The sequence below is a fragment of the Brassica napus genome, chromosome A9 (assembly GCF_020379485.1).
Source record: "Brassica napus cultivar Da-Ae chromosome A9, Da-Ae, whole genome shotgun sequence".
Taxonomy (NCBI): domain Eukaryota; kingdom Viridiplantae; phylum Streptophyta; class Magnoliopsida; order Brassicales; family Brassicaceae; genus Brassica; species Brassica napus.
In genome coordinates this window covers 43,864,833-43,885,523 of record NC_063442.1, presented here as the reverse complement: position 1 = coordinate 43,885,523, position 20,691 = coordinate 43,864,833, and the positions used below count along the sequence as shown (strand labels likewise).

Sequence of the window (20,691 nt, the reverse complement as noted above, 5' to 3'; positions counted from 1 at the left end):
TTTTTTTACTTTTTTTTTTAGTTAAAAACTAAGAAAAGTTCCTTAAATCCGTTAAAAGACTCTTCCTAAAAAAAACCTGTATTACTCATGCCCTAAACAGAACTTTCCGCCCAATAAGCTAATTACTAAATTTAATATTTTTTCTTAGTAATTTTATTTCCTTTTGTAAGAAGGCGCGAAACTCTCTGATTCGTTGATTTGGGTATCATTTGTAACCCATATTCAAATATCGCCCCAATCAAACTTGTAATTAGGCTTGGAAAGTAAATGGGCCCAATCAAATTACTGGTCCATTGAGGGATGATTAAAATTACAAAATAAATAGTTTTTCTTTTCTTAGGAGGAGCTTTTAGCTTGTTTGTAAATGGTCATTTTGAATTTGAATGAAAGTAAAAGCTCTTATGATTCTCACCTCCTCCGCTCGAGCTTTTAGTGCTATGAATCGCCGGATGTACTCTACTCGATCCATCTCCGCAGAATCCCTAACTCTTCCTTCCGATTCCAATTCCAATTCCAATTCCAATTCAGGTTGGATTTTTATGGTGAATTTTGTTATTTTGATCGAATTGCGTAGATTGTTTAATCCAATGCTTGTTTTAATATCAGAATCAGCCAATGGAGCTTCCGGGTCTGAGACTCGAGTATCACCTCTAAGGAGGAAAAGGCTAAAGCAAGAAGTTTTGGATTCAAGCAGTAGCCATAAAGTAACAATTTTCAAAATACTAAGATAGATGTTGAAAGTTTAGAGCTTTATAGCCAATTCGTTGACCCATTTTGGTTTGTAATCTGGAGAAAGCTTCTTTTATAACTTTCACTTTTTTTTCTTCTATTTGTTTATGTAATGATGCAGGAGATGTGTGGAGTATTACCAGATATAGAAGATCTTTCGTACAAGAAGACAAATGTATCTCCTAGTAAGTCTTAGCGTATACAGTACATTTCCTCATTAGATGTCTTAATGGCTTAATATATACAAAGGGACTTTGATTAGGTAACGTTGGATCCAATCCAACTAGTGATTCAGGGTAATACTAGATCATCCCTTTGTATTTGTGGTATAATGTCTTGTGGTTCAAGTCTTTTTATCCAGTTTATTGGTGAAATGAATGTTGATGATGAGTTTAAAAAAAAAGAGTAGGGATGATGCGTCTGAGCGAAAAACTTGTTGTGGCTACGCTCCAACTGATAGTAGAAGTTATTGTATGAAATGGTTTTGCAGGGGAGTCAAAACTAAACTCGTATGTAAAATCAACAGAAGCTAGCACATCCGCATCGTCGTCGATCAGAACAGCAGGTTGGCTTTCACGAGATAATACTAGTCGTAGTGGCATGCATCTTGGATTCTTTATGAGGAAATAAATATGATGTCCCTCCCTAAGATGTTATATTGTATAATAGGCAAACCACCTGAGAACTGGGAAAAGGTGCTCGAGGGTATTCGAAAAATGAGATCTCCAGAAGAAGCAACAGTTGATCCTGTTAATTGTGATAGAACCGGAAGCTTTTTACCTCCCAAGGTATAATATCTTACTTACTCTCATTTGGTAATTGAGCTATAGCTGACTGTTGGATTGTTTCCCCTTTTCATAAATTCAAAAATAGGCTTTGCCCTTCTTGTTTCTTTTGATTCTCACCTTATCTCTTATTATTTATAGGAAAGGAGATTTTATGTTCTCATAGGAACACTACTTTCAAGTCAGACTAAAGATCACGTAACTGGTGGTGAGGTTTCACTTTGAACTGCTTAGCCCCATGTTGGGAGAACGCTTAATTTTCACCACTCTAGTGTATATCTGACTTCTAAATATGCAGCGGCAGTAGAACGTCTTCGTCTAAATGGCCTTCTCACTCCTGAGGCCATTGATAAAGCCGATGAATCAACCATTAGGGAATTGATTTACCCTGTATGTTGTTATATTACTTCTTGTTATTGAAGGCCTCTATTACTTAATTTTGATATGAAACTTACTTGCCGTTTACTTTTAGGTCGGGTTCTATACTAGAAAGGCAACTAATGTGAAGAAAGTTGCGAAACTTTGTCTTATGAAATATAACGGTGACATTCCAAGGTCTTTGGAAGAGCTACTCTCACTTCCAGGAGTCGGTCCTAAGATTGCTCATCTGGTAATAAAATTATAAATACTAGTCAGTTTTGTAAGAGAGATGTACGTTTTAAAAAGTTCTCAAAGGTTTCTTGTGATGTCCTGCGATAGGTTTTGCATATAGCATGGGATGATGTTCAAGGGATCTGCGTAGACACACATGTGCATCGCATTTGCAATAGGCTTGGTTGGGTGACTAAACCAGGAACGAAACAGGTGCTTTTCAAACATCATCCTTTGATAAATATTAGCTCTTAACACTTTGATAAAGATTCTATTCATGTTTTGTCTTGCTCTTTGTCACCAGAAAACGTCTTCCCCTGAGGAAACTAGAGTAGCTCTGCAACAATGGCTTCCAAAGGAAGAATGGGTCGCTATTAACTTTCTTTTGGTGAGATTCCAACTTTTAAGAGATGCATGAAACATAATATTATGAACATGTCCTTTGTATAACTCCACTGAATCCACTTCTCCATTTTTTGGTCTGAAACTCATACTTACAGGTAGGTTTCGGACAAAAGATATGCACACCGCTAAGACCACGCTGCGGAGTTTGTAGTATCAGTGAGCTTTGCCCTTCTGCCTTCAAAGAGACCCCAAGCAAATCATCCAAACTGAAGAAACCTATCAAAAGCAAGAAAGTTTAAATTGCTTTTGTGGCTCTGGAGTCTCCTCCTTGATCACTTCAAAACTACTTTGTGATTAGTCCTCTGTAAAAGATAAATTGTTTTAAACAAATTGTATAGTTTATGGAAAATTGAAGAGCAAAGAGCATCCCCTAATAGTCTTAAGCGATTATCGGATACTTAAGAAGAGGCTGAGATTGCTGAAGATTGTAAATCTGTGATGATATATATTTATACTTAATTATTATGAATGAGCTTAATTATTATGATGATATAATTGGTCACTAAAATTTGATTTGCTACGATCACTTGCTGTTGCTTGTGGTCTGCTAATTGCTATTAGTGTTTAAATGATATAACTGAACAAACTGAAGTTTTGGGGTCAATTTGTGATATATGATAAATTTGGGGGAGTAGTTTCGAAATAATCCAAACTCGTTAAGAGAATATCCACGGGCTTATGAAAGACAGGGATATAGATACTCCAAAGCCCAAACAGAGAGCGTTGTAGAAACTTTTATTAAAGCAGCAGCCGAAAAAAAAAAACGCTCGAAGAAAAAGAAAAGAAAAAAGAGCAAACGAAGACGAACCTGCAAAATTCTCCAGTCTCTCTCCACTGACACTTTTCGGGATCTTTCCTCTCTTCTCACCTTCTCCAATCCTCAGGTACTCGCGTCTCCACGTTATCATCAATCTCTTAGGCTCGCTCGATTTTTCGCATTATCGTAATTGATTCAGCTCGTTCTGAGTTCTATAGCTAATGCAATCGGATAAACAGTCTGTTACAGCTGTTCGTAAGGAGTAATCTCTTCTACGTTATCGGAATAATCGTTAGATTAGATTGAACTGATCGCTTCCAGATTCTAGGGTTTTTGATTAGGTACTTTCGTTGTAAGTGCTCTGAGGTTTAGTAACGTCCCTTCTGAGGTTTATCTATGTGACTGCATGTGTATTTGAAATGTGATTTTTGAATCTTGTGTGTGTTTTGTAGTTTATGGAAGGAGGAGATAGTTAATCAGAGTTAGTTAGCGTTTTCCTTATGCTTCCGAAGGGATCGAGTCAAGGAGATGAGACGGATGCTAAGCCTGTTAGAAGCAGTGATAGGCTTAGGAGGAGGCCTAGATTGTATGGTCGTTCGTGCTATTACTACTCACCGAACATGGTGCATAATAGGAAAAGGAAGAACACAAAGACGAGAACGGCAGCTTCGCAGATTGCAAAGATGCTTCATAAAGGGAATAAGCCAGCACGGGCATCAAATGCTGCGGTAAGCATCAAATTGCTGTTAAGTTTAGTGAATGAGTGGAAAGAGGAGTTAGTGCTGTTAAGTTTAGTGTTATTTAGAGCATTTGTCCTCCCTTGGAGTTTTAAGTAGATGACAGTGTTTAGTTGAGGTGCCTATTATTTATGCCGCTATGATGTTTACATTCAGAAGAAGATGATCATTACTGTCCAACAATAATGGGGTTTTGACCCATACAATTTATATTAGTCTGATTGAACAAGAATGTTGATAACATTGCTAATGACGTGCAGCCAGATGCATCTGACCTCCGACGTTCCACGAGGAAGAGAAGAATTTCTGTAAATCTTGAAGACTATACTGACAGTTCTGGAGCGGAGGATGAAGATATGATGGTCAGGATATCTGCCTCTTTGATTATGTAACCTTTTCTGTAAGTACTGTGGTATCCTTTTTGATAATAAGTTTCTGATCTTTTTTCAGAGTCCAGCATATCGAACTTCGAGGAGTAGGGTCAATAATGGAGTTCATCGAAATTTCTCAGCTTCAAAAAGTAGAAAGACATTGGAAGCTGAATCGGCACCACGACGTGAAGGCCTCCGTCCTCGTCGTTCAAAGATACTTGCTAATAAACGACTGAAAACAGAATCTGGCGCCAATCGAGATTCATCAGAAGAGAAAGATGGCCAAGATGAAACCGAGAATGGAAATGAACTAGATGACCATGATGCTGATGATGGCGAAAACGAGGTTGAGGGTGAAGACGAGGGTAATGGAGAAGATGAGGGTGATGGCGAAGATGAGGAGGAGGAAGAAGAAGAAGATGGTGATGATGATGTTGATGTTGATGAAGAACAGGAGGGAAGAAAGAGATATGATCTGCGAAACCGTGATGAAGTGCGTAGGATGCCTACAGAAGAATTTAATAAGCAACAACAACCTAGATCTCCTCGGAGAGTGTTGCATCAAGGCATAGGCACCAGGGCTGGAAGGGATGTCAGGAGAGGCGGGTCTCGACTTCACAAGCGCCACCGCTCTACAAGAACAGATGATTCAGATGATTCTCTTCTTGTGGATGAATTGGACCAGGGCCTTGCAATTCCCTGGGCTCGAGGTGGAAACAGATCTGGACCACCTTGGCTATTTGGGGGTATGGACATGCACGGGTCAAGTTCATTGGGGTTGAATGTTGGAGCTTCTGGTTGGGGTCACCAGAGTGATGGTTTAACTGCATTAACCTCCGGGGTTCAGACTGCTGGGCCAAGCTCTAAAGGCGGTGCAGATATTCAGCCACTGCAGATCAATGAGGATATAAATTTTGACGACATTGGTGGTCTGTCCGAGTACATTAATGATTTGAAGGAAATGGTTTTCTTTCCGTTGTTGTACCCAGAGTTCTTTGCAAGTTACAACATTACTCCTCCCAGAGGAGTATTGCTATGTGGTCCTCCAGGCACTGGCAAAACACTGATTGCTCGAGCATTGGCATGTGCTGCTTCAAAAGCTGGACAGAAAGTTAGCTTTTATATGCGGAAGGGTGCTGATGTCCTTAGCAAGTGGGTTGGCGAGGCTGAGAGACAACTAAAGCTACTCTTTGAGGAGGCTCAGCGAAATCAGCCGTCGATAATTTTTTTTGATGAAATTGATGGTCTTGCTCCTGTAAGATCTAGCAAACAAGAACAGATACATAATTCTATTGTTTCAACTTTGCTGGCGCTGATGGATGGCCTTGACTCACGTGGTCAAGTTGTTCTAATTGGAGCAACAAACAGGGTAGATGCAATAGATGGAGCATTACGTCGCCCTGGTAGATTCGATCGAGAGTTCACTTTTTCTTTACCAGGCTGCGAAGCAAGAGCTGAAATATTGGATATCCACACTCGTAAATGGAAGAATCCTCCTACTAGGGAACTGAAAGAGGAACTGGCTGCTAGTTGTGTAGGGTATTGTGGTGCTGATCTAAAAGCGTTGTGCACTGAAGCTGCCATTCGTGCTTTTCGTGAGAAATATCCACAAGTTTATACTAGTGATGATAAATATGCCATAGATGTTGGTTTGGTTAAGGTTAACAAAAGCCACTTCGTAGAGGCAATGTCAGCTATAACTCCTGCTGCCCATAGAGGGTCTGTCGTACAATCCAGACCACTCTCTCCGGTTGTATTGCCATGTTTACAACCACACCTCCTCAAATCCATGAGTTTAATATCAGATATTTTCCCCTCGTCAGCCATGTCATCAGAGTTCACCAAGCTGTCAATGCTTTCATTTGGATCCGCAATTCCTCTCGTTTATCGTCCTCGCCTTCTGCTCCTTGGTGGTGAAGGAGTTGGACTGGTAATTGCTTGTCGTTTCTTGTGATTATCCTCACAAGGCGTTATTATTATGAACTGAATTCACTTGTTGGCTCAACAGGATCATCTTGGACCTGCTATTCTACATGAGCTAGAAAAGTTTCCTATTCATTCTCTGGGACTTCCATCTCTTCTTTCGGATCCTGGTGCCAAGACCCCGGAGGAGGCGTTAGTACATATATTTACTGAAGCTAGGAGAACAACACCTTCAATACTTTACATACCGATGTTTAATAATTGGTGGGAAAATGTAAGTGTGTTTCTTACTACCTAAATTCATTTTGCTGCAGTTACTTGGGGAGATAATGTTTGCATGTTTGCTTACTATAATGCATTTTGTTGTCTTACTGGTTGTAGCAGGAACTGGTTTGAGTTTTAAGTTGCCAGTCTAATGTTCTTGCTACTGATGATTGCAGGCGCATGAACAGCTTAGGGCTGTATTTCTGACTTTATTAGAAGAATTGCCATCAAATCTGCCCATACTGTTACTTGCTACATCTTATGGTGAATTATCTGACATTGAAGACCAGCCAGTATTTGACAATCGATCAGTGTAACTTTTTCATTCTTTTGGTTGTTCATTCACGCTTGTGGTTTTCTACTCAGTTTCTTAGACTGTGTAACTTTGCATTCAGCTATACTGTGGACAAACCATCAAGCGAAGACAGGTCTTTGTTCTTTGACCGTTTGATTGAAGCTGCTCTCTCAGTCATTTCCGGCTTAAATGGCAAACCTGATGGATCACAAGCTCTTCCAGAACTTCCCAAGGTTGTAAAAGAACCTACTGGTCCAAAACCCGCAGAAATAAAGGCCAAGGTGGAAGCAGAGCAGCATGCCCTCCGAAGATTGCGTATGTGTCTCAGGGATGTTTGCAATAGGTAAATGTACATTGGCCTTGACTTTCAAAAAACATCCATTCAAAGTGTCTGCTCGACCCATAATCTTATGAAAGGCCTACTGCGCACAAGTCTCAAATGTTCTTTTTATATCTATATTCTTATGCGGTAGCACAGTTGGTTTCTTGGATATATTCCAGATGAGCGCGTTTTAGTTGTATCTTTTTACTGTTTTTTTAATATATATTATAACTTGTGGGATATTTTTGTTGTGCAGGATACTATATGATAAAAGATTCAGCGCATTCCACTTCCCAGTTACTGACGAGGATGCTCCAAACTATCGCTCAATAATTCAAAATCCAATGGATACGGCTACTCTGCTGCAGCGTGTCGATGCTGGCCAGTACCTCACTTGTTCACCGTTCTTGCAAGATGTTGATCTCATTGTGAAAAATGCCAAGGTGCACCCCTATTTAACAGCACATCTCTTTTTAATTGGCTATAAAACCTTGGAAGAAAGTTTGGTCTCATGTTGATCTCATTTATCCAGGCTTACAATGGAGATGATTATGCTGGAGCGAGAATTGTCAGTAGAGCCTATGAGCTTCGAGATGTAGTATGTTTTCAAGTCTCTTTCCATGATTTTTTTTCTTTTCTGCAGGCGTATCATCCCTCAGAGCTTTTCTCTGAAGCCATAATTATCTATATGTTTCAGGTGCTTGGGATGCTGTCGCAGATGGACCCAGCATTGCTAACATATTGCGATAAGATCGCAGCTCAAGGTGGCCCTTCACAGATACCAGATGACCTGAATGGATCTATCCTTGGTTTAGCTCCTGTGGTGCAGATGGGGACTGTTACTAGATCAAGTGCCCGACTTCGAAATCTGCAGCCAGAGGTTAATATAGATCGAGACTATGAAGGTCTTAAAAAGCCCAAGAAAACAGCTGATGTTGTCTGTACAGGTAACATGCCTCTGCAAACGCATAGTTGGTTACATGTGAAGAATCAAACTTGTTGCTGGATATTGAACAATAATTGTTTGTGTTTATATTATGATGAACAGACTCTGCTGCAGACAAACACCAAGATCCAGACGTAGAAATGACATCTGTGGAAGCAGCAGGCAATTCAAACTCACCAGCGCCTTGTTCAGCAGATGGTGATGAAGAAGATCAAAGCGAGCAGCCGTCGAGGAAAGAGGAGGAGGCTTGTGCGGAAGAAGTGAGTGGTGACTGTTCCCGAGATTCAGTGAAGCCAGACCAAGACATATCAAGCGGGATAGAATCTGTGAAGGGAGTGCTCATGGAGCGTACTGAAAACTACAGCATCCCGCAGATGGAGAGGGTTTATACTCGAATCATGAAGGGTGTTCTTGAGACTTTGGACAAAGGGCTTAGTGATGATGATCAAAGCCCTAAGCATTCAATTTTGAGATTTTTATCGGAATTCGCCCAGCTTCAGGCGAATTTCTGAGGCTAATCTTTTCTCATATCGTTTCACTAGGTTATAGATTTGGTAAGAAAAGAATGAAAAGGAACCAAAGTTTTTTTACTTTTAAATCCGGATTTTGTCTGACTGGAGAAGTTGCAAGAACAAAAAAGTAGTACATCAGTAGAATCTTCTTGTAAAGTTAAACTTGCAACTTAATTTCTAAAACAGGTCCAAAAGCTGTGAACTTAATGATCTTTACAACCTTTTTCTACTCATGTTGGAAGTTAGTTTGGTCCTCTTGAGTTTCTCTTGGATCTCACTCAGTCATGACGAGAAGTTGATGGCTGTTGTCTTGTGTTGTGTTGTAACCTACGTAGCAGGCAAGCTGCCGCAGATTCCCTAGCTTCCTCTGCATCAGACTTTTCATCTCCACAGATTGTATGCGCAAAGCGAGTCTCCTTTATTCTTACTTCAGCTTCATACCCACCTGTATTGGACAAAGCAACAACATCCACAAAAGATTTTGAATTAGTAGCATGAATTTCACATATGAGCTCAAATCATTACCATCTGTTGAAGACACACGATAGGTTGGTAGTACCCAGTTATTCTCCAGACATAAATCATCGAGTTTCTGCAACAAATAAGGGACATGAATCTTTTTATTTGAACCTGAAGTGATCAAGATTAAAGAGTTACCCAAAATTTTTACCTGACACATACTTTTGGTAAAAGGAAGAGGTTCAGAGAGCTTCACTCTCTTGTTGCTTTGAGATTCTTGAAGGCTACGCCTCGGGTATGCCTCATTACAACACTCAAGTATTGTTTCTAGTTGCAGCTCCCAGTTACCTATACAACACCCATGATAAAGCATTCAAAAGTTCATACAAAAATAAAAACTCCGTCAGAAAGGTAAGTATGATAGTATATACACACCTTTGACGTTCTTGATGAGTTTGTCACATTCAGCAATCTCGTCTTCTATGTCTCGCTGCTGAAGAGTCTGGATCCAAGTAAGAAGGGAGCAAATAAGAATATATGCTATTAAATTCTTTAATCTTTGATCAAATTCTACAGTTATTACCAGCTTATCTCGTTTGCAATGAAGAACTTTCAACGCAGTCTCAGAGAGTGATGATGCTCTAGAGAGAAGAGTAGTTTGTAGCTCCTCAAGGTTTAGGTTAGAGTCATGAGCAGAAACAGGAGATGCATTATTAAGCTTAAGAATGCTCTTAAGTTTGTCAGTAACAGCTTTCTTCCTCTGGTTATCTCTTTCTCTTTGATAATTTGAACCAGACCCAACCTGCATTTGCAAAATGGTGATGAAGAATACTAGATAGAACATAGAATGTCTGATTAATAGTGTAGGTTTTAGACTTTCACCTCCATACCACCTCTCTCTCCATTATCTTTACAAGGACTCATTTCATTATCTGCATTATTAGCCTTCAACGCAACTACCGTTTCAACCTGGGGTTCCACTGCAGGAACTGTTCTTCCTCTCAAGTTACGAGAATAGAACTTGGGAGCAACTTTTTTTCTAGCTTTAGGACTGCTACGTGAAGCATCATTTCTAGCCTGCAATTTTTTAAATGTTTAAGTTTTCTTCTGCAGAGCCAGTTTCCTCAACTCAGTTATCAGAATTACCAATACATACATTAGTATCATTACTCCTTTTTGAAGTAGCATTATCTCCTCCTCTTCCAGGAGTGTCGAAAATATCAGACTCATCTGCCTTTCCATTCTCATCAAATACAGCTTCTGCTTCTTTCTCTATCACGAACTCAGTGTCTTTTCGCCTAGGAAAAGAAAAAACAGAATCAATTAACAATGCTGCTCCTGAACTGATGCAAAGAATAGCAAGTTGTAAAGACAAAAGGGTTCAGATATACCTGGAGAACCAGTCTGTTATTAGACTGGCATATGGAAGAACGTGGAAGTATTCCACTACGAAACTCGTAGACCATTCAGAGACAGAGAAGCTCTTCTCAAACAAAGGACCTTGCATGCTATATTCATACAGAGAAGAGCAAAGGAAGCTGATTAGTAAGATCAATAGAGACCATCTTGCCAAAATCTTACAAATATGAAATCAATTTTATTTGTAACTTCCTTTAAATCTACTTACCATTTAAGTGCTTCTTCCACAGGGAACTCTCCAGAAAATTTGTCTTGTGAAGTGCACTTCATTATGTAAAACTGGGCCGTTGTCTTCTCTTCACTCAATGAGGGTACCAAATGCCTCTCCAAGATCACAACATCTTTGTGATTAATACCTGAAAAAAATTCAAAACTGTTTAAGTAACTTCCACCAAGAATGCAACTACAAAGTAACCATATGGTTAACCTCTCTCTCTTACTAACCTGTGGCCTCCTTAATAGCTGCAAATGCAACTTTTTGAAAGATAGCCTCTTCATTCTGGCCTTCAGCAGCAGCAGCTTTCTCAAGTAGTGACCACACACCTTGTGTGATGGAACTATGTTGAAGATAACAACAAGTCTTCTTTGAGTCGACTAACAAGACTGCAACTTTCTTTATGGGCCACTTCTTCAAGCTGGAAAAATCTGAAGAAGCATCCAAGCTCATGGATAAGCTGCATGCATCCACAATAACCTTCTCTAGAAATATAGTTTGTTCCAAAACTCCATCTTCTCCAGAGTCCGTAAAATGGGGCAAGAGAGCAGGCCTCATAACAGTAGTCAAACTACGGAAAGAGTCAAAAGACAAGCACTCAAGATGAGGATGCTCTCTTCTGTGGTAATAATTGTACAGCAGCACAACAGCATGAACCTGAATCAACACCATTTGCAAAAAAAACATAAATCAAGAACTCTAAAAGACACCACATTGTTGTCTTAGATGTCTAATTAGAGATTTTGAAGTCCACCAAGAGAGTGAGAGGGACTTTAGAACTCACCTGTTTAGCCACTGCTTCACGCACAGCCTTGGAAGGAACATCAGTTGGAGAAGGTTTGGGTGGAAGCAAAGGGTCGACTAAATTCTCTAACAAAGCTCTAATGGCGTCCCCTGTGTGACAAACATCAGACTCATCTGCCTTTCCATTGCTTTCGATCTCATCACACACAGTTTCTACTTCTTTCTCTATCACAAACTCAGCGTCTTCTCGCCTGGAAAAGAACAAACAGAATCAAGAGAGGTGCAAAACAAACTCAGAAACTGATGCAAAGAATAACAATTTGTAAAGCCGAGAGGGTGCAATTATACCTGGAAAACCAGTCTGCTATTAGATTGGCATAAGGAAGAACATGAAAGTATTCCACTATGGAATTGGTAGACCATTCAGAAAAGCTCTTCTCAAACAAAGGACCTTGCATGCTATTCAAGCAGAGAAGAGCAAAAGAAACTGATTAGGAAATATCAATGCCTCTCTATACTTACATAATATCTAACCAAATTTATTAAATATGAATCAGTTTCTTTATAGTGCCAAAATCTACTTACCATTTAAGTGCTTCTCCCACAGGGAACTCTCCAGAAAATTTGTCTTGTGAGGTGCACTTCATTATGTAAAACTTGGCCGTTGTCTTCTCTTCACTCAAGGAGTGTACCAAATGCCTCTCCAATATCACAACATCTTTGTGATTAATACCTGAAAAAGATTCAATACTAATAAGCATCTCCCAGCAAGAATGCAACTACAGTAACCATATGATTAACCTTTCATACTAACCTGTGGCCTCCCTAATAGCTGAAAATGCAACTTTTTGAAAGATGGCCTCTTCGCTCTGGCCTTCAGCAGCAGCAGCTTTCTCTCTTTCAATGGCTTTTTCAAGCAGTGACCACACACCTTGTGTGATGGAACTGTGTTGAAGATAACAGCAAGTTTTCTTTGAGTCAACCAACAGGACTGAAACTTTCTTTATGGGCCACTTCTTCAAGCTGGAAAAATCTGAAGACGCAACTAAGCTCATGGATAAGCTGCATGCATCCACAATAACCTTCTCCAGAAATACAACTCCATCTCCAGATTCCTTAAAATGAGGCAGCAGAGCAGGCTTCACAACCGTGGTCAAGCTACGGAAAGTCTCAAAAGACAAGCATTCAAGATGAGGATGCTCTCTTCTGTGGTAGTAGTTATACAGAACCACAACAGCACGAACCTGAATCAACACCATTTGCACCAACTCAGAAAGTTAACAAAAGAAAATGAAAGTCTAAAAGACACAACATTGTTGTATTTTCGTCTAATTAGAGATCATGAAGTCGACCAAGAGACAGAGAGGGACTTTAGAAACCACCTGTTTAGCCACAGATTCCCTGAGAGCCATGGAAGGAACATCAGTTGGAGAAGGTCTGAGTGGAAGCAAAGGGTCGACTAAGTTCTCTAACAAAGCTCTAACGGCATCCTCTGTCGTACAAATATCAGACTCATCTGCCTTTCCATTGCTTTCCATCTCATCACACACAGCTTTTGCTTCTTTCTCTATCACAAACTCAGCGTCTTCTCGCCTGTAAAAGAATCAGGAGAGGTGCAAAACAAACTCAGAACTGATGCAAAGAATAACAATTTGTAAAGACAAAAGGGTGCACATATACCTTGAAAACCAGTCTGCTATAAGATTGGCATATGGAAGAACATGAAAGTATTCAACTATGGAATTTGTAGACCATTCGGAGAAGCTCTTGTCAAACAAAGGACCTTGCATGCTATTTATGAAGACAAGAGCAAAAGAAACTGATAAGGAAAGATAATTATATAATCTGAGTCAAATCTTTAAATATGAATCTATAAGTTTCTCAAACAAAGGACCTTGCATGCTACTTAATTGTCCAATCACTCAATTAATGAAGTAAAGCCAGTTCAAGAGACTATCTTGCCAAACTTATGAGTCAGTCTTTAAATATTGAAATCAATTTCGTAGATGAATATGTAACTTTCCTAACAATGCCAAAAATCTACTTACCAGTTAAGTGCTTCTTCAACAGGGAACTCTCCTGGAAAATTATCTTCTGAAGTACACTTCATTATGTAAAACTGGGTCGTTGTCTTCTCTTCACTCAAGGAGTGTACCAAATGCCTCTCCAATATCACAATGTCTTTGTGATCAATACCTGAAAAAGATTCAAAATTTTCTTCAGCCACTTTCATAAATAATGCAACCACAGTAACCATATGATTAATCTTTCATACTAATACTAACCAGTGGCCTCCTTAACAGCAGCAAATGCAGCTTTTTGAAAAGTGGCTTCTTCACTCTGGCATTCAATGGGTTTCTCAAGTAGTGACCACACACCTTGTGTGATTGAACTGTGCTGAAGATAACAGCAAGTCTTCTTGGAATCAACCAACAAGACTGCAACTTTCTTTATGGGCCATTTCTTCAAGGTGGAAAAATCAGAAGACTCGTCCAAGCTCATGGATAAACTACATGCATCCACAATAACCTTCTCCAAAACTCCATCTTCTCCAGATTCCTTGAAATGAGGCAGCAGGGCAGGCCTCATAACAGTAGTCAAGCTACGGAACGACTCAAAAGGCAAGCGTTCTAGGTGAGGATGCTCTCTTCTGTGGTAGTAATTGTACAACAGCACAACAGCATGAACCTGAAATCAACACCAAGATAGATAAAGACACAACCTTTATTGTCTTAAATGTCTAAATTTTTGAAGTCCATCAAGAGAGGGACTTTAGAACTCACCTGTTTAGCCACGGATTCACGGAGAGCCTTGGAAGGAACATCACTTGGAGAAGGTTTGAGTGGAAGAAGAGGGTCGACTAAATTCTCTAACAAAGCTCTAATGGCGTCCTCTGTCGGACAAGCAGGTAAAGAGCAGTCTGCTTCCTCCATAATCTCAATCCCTAAGCGTCAAAGGTTCACTGCATCAAAATTTGTAGCGAGGAGAGAAGTTAAAGTTGAGATCTTTTTTGTTAATTTCGATTGAAATGAAGAGAAAGTGTGAAACTTTACCGGAAAAGGAAACCCTTTTAGGCTTTGTAATGAAATTTCCCTAATTGCCGTTTCTGGAAAATGAGAAAACTTTAGAAAAAGTGTCAGCTTTGTAAGTTATAGGCAGAGAGAGACAACAAGGAGCAAAGAGGAAGAAGCTCATAAAGACTACTTCATGTGTTAACACAAAAAGCATTTGTTTTTGTGTTTTTGTGTAAATAATAATGAAAGAAATTCGAAAAGGCGCCAATACTTTTTGTTTTCCCTGAGGTTGGTTTCACTGTAATATTTTGGCTCTTTGGAGGGTATTTTAGGGAGTTTTTTTTCTTTGCAGATAGTGTATACATAATTTGCTCTTTCTTCAGTTAAGTGGGTGTCTTTCAGAACTCAGAAGACAAGTGTCTTAATCTCTTTACTACGTTTCTTGAGAACTGAGAAGATCAATGGTGATACTGTTTACTGAAGAACGTGGTGGTGGGAACACCAATGCTGCTGATTCTCATCTTCCTTGTCGGATGGATCCAACCCGTACACGAGTAAGCAGATACTTATTTGATGCTAAACGATTATACTAATACTTGGTAATTTTATAAGAGACATGAGAACAAATTATACTCACTCTGTTCCGTAAAATTATATAATTGATATTTCACACATCTTAATAAAACACATTAAATTTGCATAACTTTTTGTGTTTATTTTTTTTTCATAATTTTGAACTAATAAAAATTTAACTAGTACAATTAGTTAATAAACCATGCATTGAAAATATAAAAATAAATCTTTTTGAAACAAAATTTTTTGTTTTGTATATCATACTATTTGTTTACAGTTTTAGTTTGAGATTGTTATTTTCCCTTACATTTATATCAGGTTCAGTTTGAACGTTAAGGTTTTTTTTAAGTTTACAAAAAGTGAAGCAAAAGTTTACAAAAAGCTTTTCTTTTTAAGTTTACTAAAAAGTTATTAGAAGTTAGTCACAACTTCACCTAGGTAATTATTACGTATGTCCAACCCATCTTTCGTCATTCAAAACTCAAAATAAAGCGTTCTACATGCCCATACTTTACTCCATGGAGCTTTTCTTATTGGTTGCGTAGTACTCCTTGATCGTTGATTCTATTGTTTCCAACAACCGATCACCGTACCTACTTACTTTGTCCCTGAACGCAAGTTTAAAAATAACAGTATAACACATGAATGTAATCAAACTCGTTTGAGTTCTTATCTCGATGATTACTGAGTACAGTTTCTGGAAGCAAAGATAACTTACTTCCCAAGGCCTTCTATCTCAAGGAGTTCCTCTTTGTTTCTCGGAATCTTGGTGCTTATCTTCTGAAGCGTTGGGTTGCTGCCGCCACAACACACAAAGTATTTTGTAGGTGCATGGATCAAATTGATAATTCATAAAAAATAAGCAAACAAATAGTTTTTTTTTTATCAAGACTTACGTGAATATATAAGTTCCCATGACACCACCAGGGCATTCTTTGACAAGAAGTGAACGTAGCTTCCTCAAGGCTAAGAACAAGTTGGTGGTAAGATCCTATACAAAAAAGATCAATGAGCCATAATATTATAATCTCAGCAGAAAAAATGAGACTAGATTACAAAGAGAGATGGAGAGAGATACCACATCTCCAATTGCAAATGATGTTAATGGATCTTCTTCTGAGGTTTCACCGGGTGTACTCGGCTGCTTCAATATTTTTACTGAAGATGGGGATCTGCATATGCAACTCTTTAGTGACGTTCAATATTTAACAAGCTTGAAACAGATAAAACACAGCAATGATTTTGCAAGAACCTGAAAGGTCTTCTGGTACGAGATCGTTGGCTGTTGGTTTGCTCTGGTGTAACGTATTTAGCAAGCAAGATAGCCGCTGCGGATTCCCTAGCTTCCTCAGCATCTGACTTTGCCTCTCCACAAATTCTGTGTGCGAACTGAGTCTCATTTATTCTTACTTCAGCTTTAAATCCACCTTTTTGAACAAAGCAACAACATGTAATTCAATTGCAATGTTAGTAAAGGAGCTTGCCATATATGATCTAAAACCCTTACCATCTGAAAGAGACACATGATAGCTTGGTAGTACCCAGTTATTCTCTAGACAGATATCATCGAGTTTCTGTAATAATATAGAAGAAACGAATTTTTTTTTATTTGAAAGTGAAATGACCAAAGACTCAGCAGTTTAACCAAAAACTTACCCGACACATACTTTTGGTAGAAGGAAGGGGCTTCAGCCTCTTGTTGCTTTGACATGCTGACTTGTCATAAGATTTTTGAAGGCTACCCCTCGGGTATGCCTCGTTACAGCTCTTGAGTATTGTTTCTAGTTGCAGCTTCCAATCACCTATATAAACAATCCCCGGGATCGATAAGCATTCAAGTTCATGTAGAAATGAAGCACAAAAATAAAAAGGGAAAGTACCTTTGATGTTCTTGATGCGTTGATCGCATTTGGCAATCTCGTCTTCTATGAACCGCTGCTCAAGAGTCTGCATGCACGCATTCACAAAGAAGAAGAGAGCAAGCTTCGGATATGCTATTAGCAATCAATTAAGTACATGTGTGTCTTTGATCAAAGTCTATAGTTATTACAAGCTTATCTCGTTCCCAAAGAAGAACTTTCAATGCAGTCTCGGAAAGTGATCTTGCCCTAGAAAGAATAGTCGTTTGTAGCTCCTCAAGGTTTAGATTAGAGTGAGGAGAAGAAACATGAGCTTGAATGTTATTAAGCTTCATCTTCTTGGTATTATTTTCTATGTGAGTAGAGAAGGGTGTTTTTTCCTTCTTCTTTTTTTTTCTTGTTAAGACAATAATGGAAATTCGAAAGGGCTCTAACTGTAATCGTTTACATTTTGGTTTAACTGTAATTTTGTATCTCTGTAAAGGGTATCTAGAGAGTTCCAGTCTTGGTACAGTAGGTTGATCTTATCTTTATTTAGAGATTCCTGAAGTGATTGATAGATATGAGTCTTTTAATCTAATTTAAGATTTTGACATAACAGCCTATAGCTCAAAAACCTGAAAAGGCTATGATATCTATTAAACAAGGCACTATAATTGTGTGTTTTAAACTGTTTTGAACGTAGAAAAGTTCAGAACAAAGAAAAAAAATACTAATTAGCAAGAGAACTAAATAAAATATTTTGGTGAATGAACAATCGTGTGAAAAATTGTTCAACAGTAAATCACAAATGTAGTGTCTATCTAATTCTTAGAAATTATTCAAATGCTTTCTAAAAAAATTTATCTTTTGTGAATTGCCAAAATCTCATATTCATATGCAGTTTGTGTTCTGGTTATTCACAAAAGAGACGGTAAATAAAACAATCAACAATACTTCACACCAATGGTAATGCAGCCAAAATGAAAAAAAGCAAAGAAAAACGAAAGAGACAATTCAAGTTTCTGCATGACTTTTAAGCTGCTTCTGTTCTTGGACGACAGATTGTTCAGATTAAAGCATCCGATTTAAAATCATTACGTAGGTTTTGTTACCATGCAGATTTGTTTAAACCATACCGAACTGGGACACAGCCACTTAAAAAGATGATGCATGAAAAACTAAACACTGAATAACAAGTTTCTGATCTACTTAACATTAAGGTTTACCTAGTAGGCCTTAGAAGTTTACAAAGTCTTTGAAACTAAAGTTTCAGAGTGGTCACAACTACACCGAGGTAATTACTCTTTGCCTCAGTTCCTAACACATCTTTGTCCTTCAAACTCCAAATAAAGCTTTCTCCATGCCCACACTTTACTCCATGAAGCCTTTTTTATTGGTTACGTTGTATTCATTGATCGTTGATTCTATTGTTTCCAACAACCTATCACCGTACTTTTTTACTTTAGCCCTGAACACAAGTTTAAAGATACACATAATTTTTCTTAAATCATTGCTTTGATAATTACTGAGTAGAGTTTCTGGAAGCCAAAAAAAAAAACTTACATCCCGAGGCCATCTATCTTGAGGAGTTCCTCTTTGTTTCTCGGAATCTTTTTGCTGATCCTCTGAAGCGTTGGATTGCTGCCACCACAAACACACGAGCATTAATATTTTGTAGGGGGCATGGATCAAAATTGATAATGATCTGGTAGCAGCTTCAACTTTTAAAACTTACGCAAATATATGATATGACATGACACCGTGAGGGGATGCTTTGACAATATCAGAACGAAGCCTCTCCAAGGCTGCGTATATGTCCTCGGCGAGATCCTAATATAAAAATGTCAATGAAAGCACAAACTCAGCAATCCAAAAGTGGTAAGATTAATCTCAAGACTAGACTACAAATAGAGAGAGAGAGAGAGAGATATATGTAACAAAACTGCTGTTTGAAGTGGAAGACTAGTCTGCTTCTCCATTTTGAATGGATCCTCGCTGGGTGCACTCGGATTCGTTACTTTAACAGAAGAAGAAGATCTGCAACCGAATATGAAAGTCTTAGCTAAGATATATCTTTGACAAGCCTAAAACAGATAAAACACAACAATGATTTTGCATGAACCTCAAATGGTCATTTGTTAAAACATCGTTGGCTGTTGTTGTGTTCTGGTGTAACTTGGTTAGCAAGCAAGCCGCTGCAGATTCCCTAGCCTCCTCAGCATCTGACTTTTCTTCTCCACGAATTTTGTAAGCGAACTGAGTCTCCTTTATTCTTACTTCAGCTTCAAACCCACCTATTTGGACAAAGCAACAACATCCACATGTAAGTTGTTGTGTTAGTAAAGGATATGTATTTGCTATGTGATCTTAAAAACTTACCATCTGATAGAGACACATGGTAGCTTGGTAGTACCCAGTTATTCTTGACGCAAAGATCATCAAGTTTCTGCAATAAAATAAGAGAAAAATGAATTTTTTTTTTATTTCAACATGCAATGATCAAAGACACAAGAGTTTCTCAAAACACTTACCTGACACATGCTTTTGGTACAAGGAATAGGTTCACAGAGCTTCATCCTCTTGTTGCTTTGACATGCTGACTTGTCATGAGATTCTTGAAGGCCACGCCTAGGGTATGCCTCGTTACAGCTATCAAGTATTGTTTCTAGTTGCAGCTCCACATCACCTATATATGTATAATCCGTACGATAAGCATTCAAGTTTATGTAGAAACAAAGTTGGGGCAAAAGAGGGAAAGAACCTTTGATGTTCTTGATGCGTTCATCGCATTTGGCAATCTCATCTTCTATGGACCGCTGCTCAAGAGTCTGCATGCATGCATTCACAGAGAAGAAGAGAGCAACCCTTTAGAAGAAGAACTTTTTTTTAGAGTACATGTGTATCTTTGATCAAGAGCGAGAGTTATTACAAGCTTATCTCGTTTGCAAAGAAGAACTTTCAATGCAGTCTCAGAGAGTAATGTTGCTCTTGAAAGAAGAAGAGTCCGTAGCTCCTCAGGGTTTACATCAGAGTGAGTAGAAGAAACAGGATCTGGCATGCCATGAAGTTTCATCTTCTTTGATACCTCTTTCTCTTTGAGTCAGACAGCACTCATTTTCACACAATCTTCAAGTTTTTTCGATGGAAACGAATGAGAGAGAGTGAGGAAGAGAAGAAAAGGGAAGGGAAGGGAAACCCAACTAGTATAAGAAGAGAAGGTGACGGTCAGATTTATTTTTCTTGTTTAGAGAATAATGGAAATTCGAAAAGGCGCCAATCGTTTACATATGATTTGACTGTAATTACTAATTTATGTCTCTTTAATTAAGGGTATTTGAAAAAGTTCTGAAGTGATTAATTGATAGGAGTCTTTGAATCTGGATTTGAGATTTGACATAACAGTCTAAAGCTGAAAATCTGAAAAGGCTATGATATCTAATTATTTACTAAAGTCTGATTTTTTTTTGCTCTTTGAAGTTCTTTCAACAGAGAACAAAACACACTAATGCTCACGCAAATAAAACAACACTTCACATTATTGCACATAAAATAATACAAAAATAAAAACAAAGAAGACAACTGCAGAGTGGTTTGAGCGATGCAGAACAAGTGGTTTAATTGCGGTGCGGTTTTAACAATTATAAAAACGTATAGATATATAGTATATGTAGAAATTTTTGTTACTGTTAACTGTAGTGCGGGACGGAACGGTTGTAACATTCGAAGCCTTAAACAGCTTCTGTTCTTGGACACATAAACATTTTTCTCATCACAACATACAAATGGAATG

The 20,691-nt window shown here is 38.5% G+C and overlaps 4 protein-coding genes across 7 annotated transcripts; 2 read left to right on the top strand and 2 right to left on the bottom strand.

Moving 5' to 3' along the window:
- Positions 1–330: 330 nt before the first annotated feature.
- LOC106419843 (endonuclease III homolog 2, chloroplastic) lies at positions 331–3,000 on the top strand. 2 transcript variants are annotated; one of them, XM_013860684.3, is made up of 11 exons: positions 331–528; positions 607–704; positions 851–914; positions 1,220–1,294; positions 1,399–1,517; positions 1,656–1,722; positions 1,813–1,904; positions 1,987–2,124; positions 2,214–2,318; positions 2,410–2,493; positions 2,606–3,000. In XM_013860684.3, the coding sequence occupies exons 1-11, from the start codon at positions 384–386 to the stop codon at positions 2,747–2,749; spliced, it is 1,131 nt and encodes a 376-aa protein (XP_013716138.1). In that variant the 5' UTR covers positions 331–383; the 3' UTR covers positions 2,750–3,000. The 2 variants fall into 2 exon arrangements, with proteins under 2 accessions (XP_013716138.1, XP_048597908.1); XM_048741951.1 differs by lacking the exon at positions 1,220–1,294.
- A 216-nt stretch (positions 3,001–3,216) lies between these two features.
- LOC106420137 (ATPase family AAA domain-containing protein At1g05910) lies at positions 3,217–8,849 on the top strand. Its single transcript, XM_013860979.3, has 11 exons — positions 3,217–3,394; positions 3,720–3,995; positions 4,265–4,366; positions 4,455–6,305; positions 6,384–6,572; positions 6,739–6,875; positions 6,958–7,200; positions 7,436–7,622; positions 7,712–7,777; positions 7,877–8,126; positions 8,228–8,849. The coding sequence occupies exons 2-11, from the start codon at positions 3,768–3,770 to the stop codon at positions 8,635–8,637; spliced, it is 3,663 nt and encodes a 1,220-aa protein (XP_013716433.1). The 5' UTR covers positions 3,217–3,394; positions 3,720–3,767; the 3' UTR covers positions 8,638–8,849.
- Positions 8,749–14,672, bottom strand: BNAA09G50160D. Of its 3 annotated transcripts, none has more exons than XR_001283929.3 (20): positions 14,527–14,667; positions 14,257–14,435; positions 13,759–14,161; positions 13,522–13,669; positions 13,154–13,264; positions 12,856–13,066; positions 12,288–12,717; positions 12,059–12,206; positions 11,822–11,932; positions 11,514–11,724; positions 10,960–11,386; positions 10,724–10,871; positions 10,488–10,604; positions 10,253–10,394; positions 9,979–10,173; positions 9,680–9,898; positions 9,532–9,598; positions 9,319–9,444; positions 9,163–9,229; positions 8,749–9,082 (listed from the first exon to the last, which is right to left on the bottom strand). XR_001283929.3 is itself a non-coding variant. In XM_013860980.3 (20 exons), the coding sequence occupies exons 2-20, from the start codon at positions 14,404–14,406 to the stop codon at positions 8,916–8,918; spliced, it is 3,609 nt and encodes a 1,202-aa protein (XP_013716434.1). In that variant the 5' UTR covers positions 14,407–14,435; positions 14,527–14,672; the 3' UTR covers positions 8,749–8,915. The 3 variants fall into 3 exon arrangements, 2 of the variants coding, with proteins under 2 accessions (XP_013716434.1, XP_048597907.1); XM_013860980.3 differs by having other exon boundaries at positions 9,308–9,444; positions 14,527–14,672; XM_048741950.1 differs by lacking the exon at positions 14,527–14,667 and having other exon boundaries at positions 9,308–9,444; positions 14,257–14,508.
- A 2,075-nt stretch (positions 14,673–16,747) lies between these two features.
- On the bottom strand, positions 16,748–20,611 carry LOC106419956. The gene is made up of 11 exons (XM_022688252.2): positions 19,831–20,611; positions 19,663–19,729; positions 19,433–19,587; positions 19,281–19,347; positions 19,024–19,195; positions 18,845–18,938; positions 18,637–18,731; positions 18,465–18,542; positions 17,111–18,369; positions 16,941–17,007; positions 16,748–16,862 (listed from the first exon to the last, which is right to left on the bottom strand). The coding sequence occupies exons 1-9, from the start codon at positions 19,972–19,974 to the stop codon at positions 18,273–18,275; spliced, it is 969 nt and encodes a 322-aa protein (XP_022543973.2). The 5' UTR covers positions 19,975–20,611; the 3' UTR covers positions 16,748–16,862; positions 16,941–17,007; positions 17,111–18,272.
- Positions 20,612–20,691: the final 80 nt, after the last annotated feature.

What these genes read in the sequence shown, in the direction of transcription:
- LOC106419843 (XM_013860684.3), top strand. Translation starts at nt 384, where the DNA reads ATGAAAGTAAAAGCTCTTATGATTCTCACCTCCTCCGCTCGAGCTTTT. An exon ending in CTAAACCAGGAACGAAACAG is followed by an intron (nt 2,319 to 2,409) that starts GTGCTTTTCAAA and finishes CTTTGTCACCAG; the next exon opens with AAAACGTCTTCCCCTGAGGA. An exon ending in TCGCTATTAACTTTCTTTTG is followed by an intron (nt 2,494 to 2,605) that starts GTGAGATTCCAA and finishes TCATACTTACAG; the next exon opens with GTAGGTTTCGGACAAAAGAT.
- LOC106420137 (XM_013860979.3), top strand. Translation starts at nt 3,768, where the DNA reads ATGCTTCCGAAGGGATCGAGTCAAGGAGATGAGACGGATGCTAAGCCT. An exon ending in GTGGTGAAGGAGTTGGACTG is followed by an intron (nt 6,306 to 6,383) that starts GTAATTGCTTGT and finishes TTGGCTCAACAG; the next exon opens with GATCATCTTGGACCTGCTAT. An exon ending in CTCAGGGATGTTTGCAATAG is followed by an intron (nt 7,201 to 7,435) that starts GTAAATGTACAT and finishes TTTGTTGTGCAG; the next exon opens with GATACTATATGATAAAAGAT.
- BNAA09G50160D (XM_013860980.3), bottom strand. Translation starts at nt 14,406, where the DNA reads ATGGAGGAAGCAGACTGCTCTTTACCTGCTTGTCCGACAGAGGACGCC. An exon ending in GTGAAGCAGTGGCTAAACAG is followed by an intron (nt 11,387 to 11,513) that starts GTGAGTTCTAAA and finishes GTGTTGATTCAG; the next exon opens with GTTCATGCTGTTGTGCTGCT. An exon ending in AAAGGAGTAATGATACTAAT is followed by an intron (nt 10,174 to 10,252) that starts GTATGTATTGGT and finishes AAAAAATTGCAG; the next exon opens with GCTAGAAATGATGCTTCACG.
- LOC106419956 (XM_022688252.2), bottom strand. Translation starts at nt 19,974, where the DNA reads ATGAAACTTCATGGCATGCCAGATCCTGTTTCTTCTACTCACTCTGAT. An exon ending in TTAACAAATGACCATTTGAG is followed by an intron (nt 18,939 to 19,023) that starts GTTCATGCAAAA and finishes ATTCGGTTGCAG; the next exon opens with ATCTTCTTCTTCTGTTAAAG. An exon ending in GTCTTCCACTTCAAACAGCA is followed by an intron (nt 18,732 to 18,844) that starts GTTTTGTTACAT and finishes TTTTTATATTAG; the next exon opens with GATCTCGCCGAGGACATATA.